This window comes from Herpailurus yagouaroundi, unplaced genomic scaffold (genome assembly GCF_014898765.1).
Source record: "Herpailurus yagouaroundi ecotype Mexico unplaced genomic scaffold, PumYag 142, whole genome shotgun sequence".
In the NCBI taxonomy this organism is placed as follows: Eukaryota; Metazoa; Chordata; class Mammalia; order Carnivora; family Felidae; genus Herpailurus; species Herpailurus yagouaroundi.
Window position 1 is genome coordinate 13,573,401 of NW_024412397.1, and position 13,116 is coordinate 13,586,516.

The 13,116-nt window shown below is 39.0% G+C and overlaps 1 protein-coding gene and 1 long non-coding RNA gene across 2 annotated transcripts in view; one reads left to right on the plus strand and one right to left on the minus strand.

The window, feature by feature from the left end:
• Positions 1–13,116, plus strand: part of VPS4B (vacuolar protein sorting 4 homolog B) — a 32,605-nt gene that overhangs the window by 14,039 nt on the left and 5,450 nt on the right. The window contains exons 4-9 of the mRNA XM_040478624.1: positions 1,706–1,773; positions 5,780–5,899; positions 9,044–9,200; positions 9,639–9,787; positions 10,280–10,361; positions 12,416–12,635. Of these exons, the coding sequence (XP_040334558.1) occupies positions 1,706–1,773; positions 5,780–5,899; positions 9,044–9,200; positions 9,639–9,787; positions 10,280–10,361; positions 12,416–12,635 (796 nt within the window). The remainder of the gene's footprint in view (positions 1–1,705; positions 1,774–5,779; positions 5,900–9,043; positions 9,201–9,638; positions 9,788–10,279; positions 10,362–12,415; positions 12,636–13,116) is intronic.
• Positions 9,887–13,116, minus strand: part of LOC121032835 (uncharacterized) — a 26,956-nt gene continuing 23,726 nt past the window's right edge. Inside the window, exon 3 of the long non-coding RNA XR_005791511.1 lies at positions 9,887–9,956. This is a non-coding gene — a long non-coding RNA (uncharacterized LOC121032835). The remainder of the gene's footprint in view (positions 9,957–13,116) is intronic.

Consider the following 13,116-nt stretch of genomic DNA (forward strand, 5'->3'; position numbering starts at 1 on the left):
GGGTTTGAGGAAAACTGCAAATTCAGCGTTTTATATCCTCTGTTCAAGACATGGTCAGGGAATCTGTTCAAGACATGTGACACCTGAGAATATTTTCTCTTCTGTACCGACAGCACTGACATAACAAAAATCAGACCCCACCTGATCTTGCGGATTACTGCATTTCAACATGGAATCAACTTTAGGGTTTCTTACATGAAAGTTGGGCCATTTACTGGCAGACTAATGAAACCGTTGGAAAAATTTTAGTTAACCTCGAATGACCCCCTGACTCTTCCTGAGACTCCTTTGCTGGGAGAAATGTCCTCTCCTCCCTGTGAGTTGAGGACCCTGTGGGGTCCACTCCTGAGATGGCTCCCTAGCAGGGGGATACCAATTCTGTATTGAATAGCAGGACCCATCTTGGCCAATTTAAGCAAAAACGGATTTATTACAGAGTCTTAACCTTATAGATCTGGGGGAGGGTGGGCAGGGAATCCAGCTTGGATTCCATAGCGTTAGGAGAAATGCCCGCCTCCCCCAGGGTGTTTCTGGTAAGGATCCGAGGCCTCCTGGTGCCAGGCAGGAGGACCTCTGCCCAGCTCCCTCCGCAAAGCCAGGGTGTTCGCTCTCAGGCATGGTCTCCTTGCACGCAGCGGCCACCTCAGCTGCTTGCCTCCGCCTTCTCGGAGGAGCTTCAGTCTCCTGTGGGGCCCCAGCTGCAAGGAAGCCCGGGCAGGGCAGTTGTGCGAAAGCACCGTCTTCATTGTGCAAGAAAGCACGGTGGGACGAGGCTGGAGTGGGCGTCAGGTGAATCGTTTGGCGGTCTCCACCCCACCTGTAACCCCACCATCCTAGGATAACCAAGCCAGTCCCATTTGGGGGAAAAGATGTCTAGCTTTTTAATCCCCCTTTATATTTGATATGTAAAAAATGATGTAATGCCATATTTTTTGCTTTACCACTTTTTCATTCAACATCGTGTCGTAAATATCTTTCCAATAAACTATTTCTACATCATTTTCAAATACTACAATGTGTTCTATCATATACTAATCCCTATAATTAAGCATACTCTATTTCTAATTTTTTCCCCTTTGGGAACAGTGTGGGCGTGATTATCCTTGTCGTCAACTCTTTGAACTTACTTTATTTTTTCAGAATAAATTCTTAGATACGAAATATCTGGGTTGATTTACTTGTCTTTTGGTCTCAGTTCATTTTCATCAAAAGCTTCATCTATTCTTTGGAACCCCCAACCTAAGGATTACAGACCTTGATACTTTAAATAATTAATATTCGGGGGTTTTCTCTCCTGGTTATGGCTTCTTGTTCTGATACATAGTTTGCCTGGTTTGGTGTTTTTATGTTGTTTACAACTCTCCTGTAACTCATCTAAAGTCTTTTGTGGAATGAGGTGTGGGGCATGCGTTTATAAATGTGCACATACATAGGTATGTCATGGGAATTTGGAGCTGGTTCCTGACTTCATTCTGGTCTTTTTGCCCCTTTCCTGTTCATGATTCCATATTGACAGATAACATGCCTGCTTACTATTTTATTTAATATATTCTTATTAAAAGTAATAAAATAAGGATAACTTTTAATACGAATGTCTTATTTTGCCACTTAAAGTACAAATATTTCAGATTAATTTTTCCTTCATTTTTGCCTTATTTTGATAGCAATGAGTGATCATTTGAATATATTAAATTCTTTTTATTAGGAATGACAGTGATGGGGAAGGAGAATCTGATGATCCTGAAAAAAAGAAACTACAGAATCAACTTCAAGGTGGCTTTAGATTTCATTTTTAAATTTACTATCTTATTTTTTTTTAAAAAAACCTCATAGTGAATTGTCTATCTGAATTGCTTTTTCCACCTGTATTCAAATGAGGTTCAAGAACTGGCTTTGGTTCCCAGTGGCCCCATGCTGGCTCTGTGTAGGCCATTTTCACAGGATTTGCTCTGTAGGATCTCAGCTAGGTTGTTTTTTCTATGTAGTCAAATATTGTTTGGTTTTATATGTGCCTTAGAAACCTGTCCGTCAACTTACTCGTTTTCATTTTGTCTTATTTGCCCCCTTCTAGAGAAGGTAGCATTTACACTAGTAGCATGCTGCAACATTTAATGGTATTAAAATTCTCAAACTGTCAGAGGAACAGAAGGAGTTTGGACTCACGCTTGGCTTTTATTGCTGTTGCCGTAGCGTATTCATTGATGGTTTATTTCATGTTTCCAGACCTTTCGCATCGGCTTCTTACTCTGTTTCAGTGTTGCCATTTACATTAATCTCTTCCAGCTTTCTGTTTTTACCTTCCACACCTGTAAAAAGCCTGTTCGTTCTCCTGTGCTCGTAGTATAGCGGTGTGATGGGGAGGGTATGGATTTTTAGTTCCATTCAGATCTGGATTCCCCTCCAGGGCCTCCTGCTGAAAAGCTGTCTAATCTTGGGCAGGTTCCGTAGCCTCTCAAGAGTAGAAGACCCCAGCTCTAAGATGGAAATTAACAATACCTTCTTTTCTGGGCAATTAAAAGATTATGACAGTGTAAAACCTGACAATGTTATATCTGACAAATTTTAGGGCCTCAGTAAATGGTAGTCATTCTGTGTATCTAAAATGGCATCTATTCAATTGCTGACTATATATACTGAGATTCGATCATCATTTGATATGTTAGCTGATGACTTTTTGGATTGACTTTTGTGTATTTTGTTAATTTGGATCTTACCGAATAGATGCATAGCTGGGAAGGATTTCCATTATATAGGCACAGCCTTGGTGAGTGAATGGTGACTGCACCCTGCTTGGCCAGTCTTTTAATCTTACTGCACTAACTGGTCTCTTCATTTTTATTCTGTTACCTGTCTTACTAACCGCACTGGGACATCTAGGAGAACACTCTAAGGGTAACACCTTGGAAATGCTACCGTTAGTGAGGATACTTTTACATAAGTCTGAGAGCTTGAGTGGTGGATAAAATCAAAAAGCAAAGGCCGAGTTTCTGCTGCCACAGCAGCACTGCCTGGAGCGGTGCGAGCACACGCTTGCTACTCAGTGAGCTCTGCTGGACAACCCCGTGGTCTGTGCCAGGTGGCCTTACTGTTGGAAGGCAAAAGGCATTTTTTTCTGTCCTGCTTCCCCTCTCTCCCCCACAAAGTAAAAACTGGATTGTATCTTTAGTTTTGGAAAAGATACAAGCCAGTTTTTAATAGGGAATTTTTCTTTAAAAATCAGTAGTGATAGGGGCCCCTGGGTGGCTCAGTCGGTTGAGCGTCCAACTTCAGCTCAGGTCATGACCTCACAGCTCCTGAGTTCGAGCCCCGCGTCGGGCTCTGTGCTGACAGCTCGGAGCCTGGAGCCTGCTTCGGATTCTGTGTCTCCCTCTCTCTCTGCCCCTAACCCACTCGCATTCTGTCTCTGTCTCTCTCAAAAGTAAACAAACGTTAAAAAAAAAAAGTCAGTAATGATAAGGACCAGAGATGTACAAAAATACAAATGCTGAAAACACATAAATGAGAACATTTATTTGGAATTTCAGGATGAAGCGTACTATGAAATCCTATCCTTTCATATCTAAGTCATTTTTTCCGTCTTTTCATTTAAGAGTTGCTCATGGATTTCACTGTAAAATAGCCTTTCTTGAATCTTGCCTCTTTTCCCTGAAAGAGTATTTTAAATCTTTTACTTCTGTTTTAAGTTATGATTTTAAATGTAATATTTGATTATTAAAATTAAAGAATTTATGATTTGAGTTTTCTGTTAGCTGTTTTGATGCTCACGGACTTTTTTTTTGAGGTTAAATAACATTAGTATAATAAAGAGTAGAGTCAAAGACTGGATGAATTTATATAATTGGAAAACAAATCATTTGGCTTGTATTCCCAATAATCCTTCTCCTCCTTTTTAGTTACTACTTTTGTCAGTGTTACTTTTATCTGAATTTTTTTTTTTAATTTTTTTTTCAACGTTTATTTATTTTTGGGACAGAGAGAGACAGAGCATGAACGGGGGAGGGGCAGAGAGAGAGGGAGACACAGAATCGGAAACAGGCTCCAGGCTCTGAGCCATCAGCCCAGAGCCCGACGCGGGGCTCGAACTCACGGACCGCGAGATCGTGACCTGGCTGAAGTCGGACGCTTAACCGACTGCGCCACCCAGGTGCCCCTTATCTGAATTTTTTATCACTAAATATTCCAAAGTCACTTTTCAACTTTGAAAAGTATTAATTAAGTATAAAGATAAATTATGGCCTATTTAGAAAATTCATACTTAGGAAAAACTTTAATTGGCCAGATGATATTTACATCATTTAAATTTACTTTTGTTTACCTATCACAAAATCCTATGGGGTGTTGTAAATGTTTCCTTACTAATCTGAGTGGAACATAGAAAAGAAAAAGTGAATTGGCTTTACTTTATACTTACTGTAAACTTTTAGAATGTAGAAAGTGTTTAAGGTTTCATTTCAATTTTTTTTTTCAAGATTTTATTTTTTTAAGTTATCTCTGCACCCAACGTGGGGCTCGAACTTAAAACCCCTGAGATCAAGAGTCCCATGCTCCACTGACTGAGCCAGCCAGGCACCCCAGTTTCATTTAATTTAGGTCTATAGCTAAAGATTTTCATAATTTAAGTAGGTTGTGTAATATAATTACTCTTTGAATAATAGATGATCTTTCCTAACAAGAAGAAATACCCATAAAACTAGATTTATTGGTAATCAGGAGACTGTGTAAGTGGTAATATTTTGTTATACTTAAAACAGTTATATATTACCTTAGAACTGGCTTTTGGAAATGGCTTTTTTGTTGTTAATTTTTTTTTTAATGTTTATTTTTGAGAGAGAGAGAGAATGAATGCAAGCAGGGGAGGGGCAGAGAGACAGGGAGACACAGAATCAGAAGCAGGCTCCAGGCTCTGAGCCGAAGTCGGACACTTAACCGACTGAGCCACAAAGGTGCCTTCGAAAAGCTTTTGATAAAAGAATAACTAAAAACTTTTGCCAATAAGCTGTATTAGAAGAAATCTTTTGTGGATTCTTACTGCAACAATTAGTGTCGCCTTTGAATATAATATACAGAAAAACTAAATCATTTAGATAGCTTTTTTAATGTACAAAAATTTTAAGTAGGTCTGTTTAGAAGCCAAAAAGAAAATTTGGCAAATCTTAGGAAAATATTGCAAATCTACAAGAGCACACTTCTCTCTCTTCCATCATCCCCTCCCTTCCCTTCTCCCTACTATTTATCTGTGCATCCATCTGTCTGTCATCAGTTAAAACTTTTGAGGACATTTTTCTTTTTGTGGTTAAGGAGAGCATTAGATCACTGGGTGTTTTTGTTAAAAAAAAAAAAAAAAAAGAACTAGTAGATCAGCCCCCCTTGAACAAGTACTTACGACACTTTAGTGCCTTCAAACATGACGGCCACTTGCTGTAATGTCTGGCGATTTTCCAGACACTCTAGTATTCATTACGTCATTTGATCCTTACACTAACCCATCTTAAGTAGTTTGGGGAGATAGTGTTATTTTCATTTTACAGTGAGGAAGAGGAAATAGAAAAGCTAAGTGACCTCCCCGAGGTGATCTAGTCGCCCACCCCAGCTTCCAGACTCCTGTTGACTCCGCCCTAATAACTACTTCCTTGTCACACGAGTTCTAAAAGGTTCTTAATAGATAAAACTTTTCCAGACAGTTTTATAACGTGTTTCTTGAACGTCATTATTTCATGTTGTATTCTACATTTGATAGAATAGTCTTCCTTAATTTAAAGGTGACATAATGTTTTTGTAGGTGCCATTGTTATGGAGCGACCAAACGTGAAATGGAGCGACGTTGCTGGTCTTGAAGGAGCCAAAGAGGCACTGAAAGAGGCTGTGATATTGCCTATTAAATTTCCTCATCTTTTTACAGGTGAGATGAATGTTAAATATTTTTTTGGTCATTGTTTAAAAAGTCATTGATGACTGAAGTAGAGTGTTGTGAATTTTTGTCACCGTATTATAAGGTAACAGCTTACATCAGTTCTGTTATGAGGTGGCGATACACCTTTACACAAAGGTATTTATTTCATACACATATTTGTAATATGTACATATATAGATATATAGCCACACAATGTAAATGTCAACCAGTAGGGTGATCACCGACATGCGGTGGAGTGCTGTGTGCTCACTAAAATATAGGGCACATTTACAGATCTACATTATTAACATGAAGGCATGCCCACATGTATGATAAAGGTCAAATCCCACGTTATAAATGTGTGTGGTATGTCTCTATATTTGTTAAATAAATGTGTGCTGGGAAGTAAAAGTAGACTGACCAAAATGTTAAGGCTATGCCTGGGTGATAAGATTAGGGGTGATTTTTACTTCTTTGAACTTTCATCTGAAGTTTTTGCAATGGCCATGCACTAGTTTTATGAGAGTTCTTCCATTTCTTGAAAAGAGGAATAGGAATTATTTACCGTTTTCAGATGAAGTACCTACCTCTAGGGACAGCTGCTTCTCACTGTGACAGAATATTGCTAAGCCAGCCTCTGGGTGTCGTTGAAGTTACAGCTCCAGCAGTAGGTGATTTGTGCTGCACCTTTCCTTCATTTCGTCCTGTGTGTGACCGAGAGCCTGCCTGTGTTTGTGCTGTGGCTGTACCCACAGTGTCACAGTGAAACGGGGCTTCCCTTTTAGAAACAAGCTGGTTTATGTAGAGAGCGGATCTGTGATGTTGGCCTCAAGCTGAACACTTCCAGAAGGTACTGTCGTATAGAGTAGTGATGAGCAGAGAACCCATGGGCCCCCAGTGGTCCACCTAGCAAGGTATGACTTACAACCTAACTTTAGAAATAGGAAATTAACAGTGTCAAAGTGACATCGTGGGGGCGCCTGGGTGACTCAGTCTGTTAAGTGTCAGACTTCGGCTCGGGTCATGATCTCACGGTTTGTGGGTTTGAGCCCCGCGGCGGGCTCTGTGCTGACAGCTCGGAGCCTGGAGCCTGCTTCGGATTCTGTGTCTCCCTCTCTCTCTCTCTGCCCCTCCCCCTCTTGCACTCTGTCTCCCTCTCTCAAAAATAAACATTAAAAAAAATTTTTTTTAATTAAAAGTTGACATCATGATTCTATAAAGGCACAAAAGTATGGTTGAGATCATTTTATATTACTTACATCACTGTTTTGCAAACACGTCATTTATGTATCTTCTTTATGATTGTTTCCATATATGTGTACCGTTATTATTTTTTTTTTAATTTTTCTTTAAATCACTCATTTATAGAGCAAATTTGTATAGCCTAAATATACAGAGACCAGCAGGAACCTGTAAGTGTTCAGCTTCATAAGTTATCAGAAAGTAAGTATATCTATGTAATCATCATCACACAGATCAAGAAATAATACCAATAATCCAGAAGTCTCCCTCTGCCAAATCTTTCCTCTGCAAAGGTAATCACTCTCTTGACTCCTCTAACACCGTAGATTGTTTTGTCTGTATTTGAACTTTTAAGTCATCTTATTTTTATGTACTAACTTCATTTAAAAAATTTTTTTTAACATTTATTCACCTTTGAGAGAGAGAGAGACAGAACATGAATGGGGAAGGGTCACAGAGAGAGGGAGACACAGAATCCGAAGCAGGTTCCAGGCCCCGAGCTGTCAGCACAGAGCTTGACATGGGGCTCGAACCCATGAACCGTGAGATCATGACCTGAGCCAAAGTCTGCAACGTAACTGACTGAGCCACCCCGGGCGCCCCTGTATTAACTTCATTTTAAAAGATTGCTTTGTGCCTGCTATAAATGGAAAAAAATTAATAATTTTCTAATATTTAAAAATTATTTAAATACAAAGTATTTGTGTGCTGCGTAGAAAGCACTTCATATGCCACTAATTATATGTGCCACATTTAAGGGAACACTGACTTACAATTGTAGACATTTAAAATAGGAAGATAGAATTGAAGTCAAAGATGAGGCTTATGTAACAATTCTCAGATTTGCCATTAGTAATCTGTATGTCATTCTTTTATTTTTATTCTTTTTTTATTTTCTTAAGTTTGTATATTTATTTTGAGAGACAGAGTGCATGCAAGCAGGTGAGGGTCAGAGAGAGAGGGAGAGAGAGTCCCCAGCAGGCTCCACATACAGAGCCAGACACAGAGCTGGACCTCATGAACCGTGAGATCATGACCTGAGCAGAAATCAAGTCTCCACAATGCCTAACCCACTGAGCCACCCGAGGCGCCCCACGTGTCATTCTCCTATGGATACCATGTACCCGTCCAATTTGCACCTAGAAGTTTTTTAAGTGTATAGTTAATATTTTTTTGCCAGATGTAACTCAGCCTGTTTTATTTTAGGCAGTGTTATGATTTCTCATTAGGAAAATTGAAATACAGAGTTGATTTGCTCACTTGTTATATTTTGGCAAAACTAGGATTTCAGGTAGAGTCCACTTATCGTTACCCAACCACTTGAACAAGAAAACAAGAATAGGCTCTCTGTAATAGTAACCTTTGCCTCCTTGTGGAATCAGGAACTGAATAGAACTTTGTGAGAGATCACCCAAACTGTATTAGTTTCATTCCCCCAAGCATCAAATATTTAAAAGAAAATGTTTCCAGCTGCCCTTGCCCTATGGATATAGTTTGTCCTACAGTGTTCTGGTATTAAGGATCATACACAGTAGACCATCAGGTAGTACGTTTTAGCTGAATGAGTCTGCCTTTACTAGATTGCAAGACCCTCTTGTATTCACAGTTCTCCGTCTGTACGTTGTGGTTTCAGTGCATAGTGGTTGAATGAACGAGTGAGCAAGCAGTTGAGCTTCCTATTAGAAGGATTATATATCTATGTAAACCCATTGGACAAAGTGGTCTCTAGAAAAAGCAAATATAATATTTCTAAGACATACTTACCTTAGATTGATTTATTTGAAAAAAAAATTATTCTGTTAGCTGCAGAGTGAAAACTTCTCCACAGTATTCTTCAGTATGGGTGATGTCTCTAGTAACTGAAATTAACAGTCTTAGGTTCTCATGTTATTTTTCTCATGCGAATTTTAGGCAAGAGAACACCTTGGAGGGGAATTCTGTTATTTGGCCCACCGGGAACAGGAAAGTCCTATTTAGCCAAAGCTGTGGCAACAGAAGCAAACAACTCAACGTTTTTTTCAATATCTTCCTCTGACCTTGTCTCTAAGTGGCTAGGAGAAAGTGAAAAGTAAGTAGTAAGTTGTTGTTTTGGGTTTTTTTTTTGGTTTTTTGGTTTTTTTGGCTTTTTAGTTTTTCTTTGCCAGGTAGTCATTATATCAGTATATAAAGGAAGAGTCTTCCTACATCATGAATAGACATTCAGAGAAGTGTCTGAATATGAAATAAGTATTCATTTCGCTGTCAGATCAGTCCCTAGTTTGACATTTATTTCATAGGGAAAAGATAGCATATGTATAGTTATATATAGCATAGTGTAGTAAATCGTAAAGTGAATCATCCAGTTGTAGTATTCTTATTTTCTAGACCAAAACATAGTTGGACCTTTTAATCTGTAGAGTTCTTATAATACTGTATATGTGTTGTTGTTGTTGTTGTTGTTTTTTTCATTAAGTCCTTTGTCATTTACTATTCTTTTAAGAAGCTGAAAGCTTTTACTTATTTTTAGGCTAGTTAAGAACTTATTTCAGCTTGCCAGAGAGAGTAAACCTTCCATCATCTTCATCGATGAAATTGATTCTCTGTGTGGCTCAAGAAGCGAAAACGAAAGTGAAGCTGCCCGTAGAATTAAGACGGAGTTCTTAGTTCAAATGCAAGGTAGGCCGACTGGCTTTTCACATAGTTTCTGTTTATTGTATCACCAGTATCGTCACAATAATGAAACAGTGAAGTTCAAGCTGAGTTTCTTCGTTTTAGCGGACCGCGTGTTTGATTATGCCAAGCTCCATTCCGGTCGTCCTCCATGGTGTAATCATCTTGCAGTACTCTGGCAGAAACAGGAAGATTTGCATATTCACTTACATCGTACCAGGAACAGTACCAGCAAAAGGAATTTGTAGACTTCAAATGAAATCTTTCAAGAAATATTTTGAAAAGAATATTAATAGTATTTGCCCACAGTCTAGCAGATTTGATTCTTGGGAATATTTGCATTGTAGTTTAATAATGTGATATTTGATTTTTCAAAGAGACTCTCTCAAGATGGGGCACTATGACATTAAAACCCCACATTCTTAACAGAACGTACAGGCAATGTTTAAAGAACACTGAAACGAAAAATTATTTAAAATATTACTTATTTTGGTGCAGGCGTTGGTGTAGACAATGATGGAATTTTGGTTCTGGGAGCTACAAATATCCCCTGGGTTCTGGATTCTGCCATTAGAAGAAGGTATGAAAATATAGTAAAGATCTTATTTCTAACTACAGATGTAACAAGTCAGTAGCAATTCCCTTTTTGTCTAGTGAAGAGGCATTCTGAAAACTTTTCAGAATTTTTTTTTTTTAATTTTTTTTTCACGTTTATTTATTTTTGAGACAGAGAGAGACAGAGCATGAACGGGGGAGAGTCAGAGAGAGAGAGGGAGACACAGAATCTGAAACAGGCTCCAGGTTCTGAGCTGTCAGCACAGAGCCCAATGCGGGGCTCAAACTCACGAACCGCAAGATCATGACCTGAGCCCAAGTCGGACGCTTAACCGACTGAGCCACCCAGGCGCCCCTAGAATTTTTTTGATGTGCCCTAATCCTGCTGGCCCCCAGTGTCGGAGGAAGAGAGGCAGGCATTTGTTTGTTTGCTATATTAAAGTTACAAGGTATCCACTTACGAATCTTTCACATTGGAACATATATTACCTAATGCTTAACTTGTAATTCAGACTATGCTTAGTGGGCACTGATGCTTCTAAAATTTACAAATATAGCTTGCTATTTCAATGGAAAACTTTCACATAAAATTTTAGCAAAATGACAGTTACATAGGTTAAAGTATGATAGATAACCAAGATATATTTTCATTAAAAAATTTACATTTATGGGGCACCTGGGTGGTTTAGTTGGTTGAGTGTCCGACTTCGGCTCAGGTCATGAGCTCGTGGTGTGTGGGTTCTCGAGCCCTGTGTCAGGCTCTGTGCTGACAGCTCAGAGGCTGGAGCCTGCTTTGGATTCTGTGTCTCCCTCTCTCTCTCTGCCCCTCCCCTGCTCATGTTCTGTCTCTCTCCCCAAAATAAACAAATATTAAAAAGGAAGTAATTAAAAGAAATTTGTCTATAATTTTTAAGTTGCATATGAAACTTGAGCTACAGGGAAGGTATATAGTCTTGTTACTTTTATTTATTTTTTTATGTTTACTGAGAGACAGAGAGCATGAGCATGGGAGGGGCACAGAGAGGAGGAGACGTAGAATCTGAAGCAGGCTCCAGGCTCAGCTGTCAGCACAGAGCCCGACACGGGGCTCGAACTCACAAACCACAAGATCATGACCTGAGCCGAAGTTGGACGCTTAACCGACTGAGCCACCTGGGTGCCCCTAGTCTCGTTAGTTTTCACACACATAGTTCCCTATTTCAGTCACTGAATTTTGCATGGTAAAAATTAGCATCAGTTCCTGCCGCTTTTACCCCATTCACTTGATGCTTTGCCAAGATGCTAGGTTGCTGTCCAGTATCAAGAGAGGAAATCTGCCCGTTACTTTTGCAAACTTGTCTAGTTCTAAACCCCAGTCTGTAGATAATGGAAACTTAAACTTCTTACGCCACAGAGTTACCTAAAGGGAAAACAATCTTCACAGCCACTTACATTGGCCTTTGTTACTTCCTATCTCCAAATGCTGTCTAAGAAGGCAAGCAAAATTATTCTTAATAAAACAGTGTTTATGAGATAGTATAACTATTTATTCTGAATGTACCTATTATGATAAAGTGGACATTTTGTGTCGACATATGCTTATTATGTAAGATTTTGAGTAATTTTACTGTTTTGGATTTGGAGAATTATTTTGTCCTCTCTTATTTCACACTTGATCTTAGCCAAAAGGCCGAGAAGCGATTGTCCTCTCTTATTTCATATGATGAACCATAATCCCTTGATCAGGAGTTCAGAATATAAATCTATGGGGAGCTAATCTTGTGAGACATACCAGGTTGCGACCTCTAGACATACAAAGACTATGGCCAAAATAACCCAAAAATCATGTGAGAAAGATTAAGTCACTCCAAACTGGTTCTCTCACTATGTTGGTTTTACTTGTTAGTTGTTAACATGTTCTGGATATTTTCCCACTGTTTAACCAAAATATATATCTTTAACTCTGACACATAGAAATCAACCAGCTTAGCTTTGTATAAATGAGACCATCTGAGTATCTTGTTTCTTCTTGAAAAATCTGAATTTTCAATTGAAATTAAATATATGTAGTAATATTCTTGGTATAATTTTTCTTTCAAGATTCGAGAAACGAATTTATATTCCTTTGCCTGAGGCCCATGCCCGAGCAGCAATGTTTAAATTGCACTTGGGGACCACTCAGAACAGTCTAACGGAAACAGACTTCCGAGAACTTGGGAAGAAAACCGATGGTTATTCGGGAGCAGACATAAGTATCATTGTGCGTGATGCGCTCATGCAACCTGTTAGAAAAGTACAGTCAGCTACTCATTTTAAAAAGGTAAGGAGCTTTGATCCACCCTTTCATAGGTTTTTAAAGTCAGGCCATCATTAATTTGTCTTCAGAGAATTTCAGGAAGGTTTCAGTTCTGTAAACTAAAGTGCGTTTATAGAATAGACATTTCCATTTCATTGCAAATAAGTTCTCCCACAAAGTTTATTAATAGCCTTAAAGTATTTTAAAATGTTACGTGCAATGATTTTTTTAAGTACTTATTATTTTGATGTAAGTATAGAAACTTTTAAGTATATAGTTACCTATGATGTAACTAGAAGGAATATCTTTGAGCAGAACCTGGTGCATTTACACTTCATTAGCAAAAACGGCCGCCTGGGTGGCTCTGTCAGTTGAGTGTTCAACTCTTGACTTCTGCTCAGGCTGTGGTCCCAGGGGTCGTGGCATCCAGCCCTGCGATGGGCTCTGCGCTGAGTGTGGAGCCTGCTTGAGATTCATTCTCTCGCTCTCTCACTCTCGCCCTCTT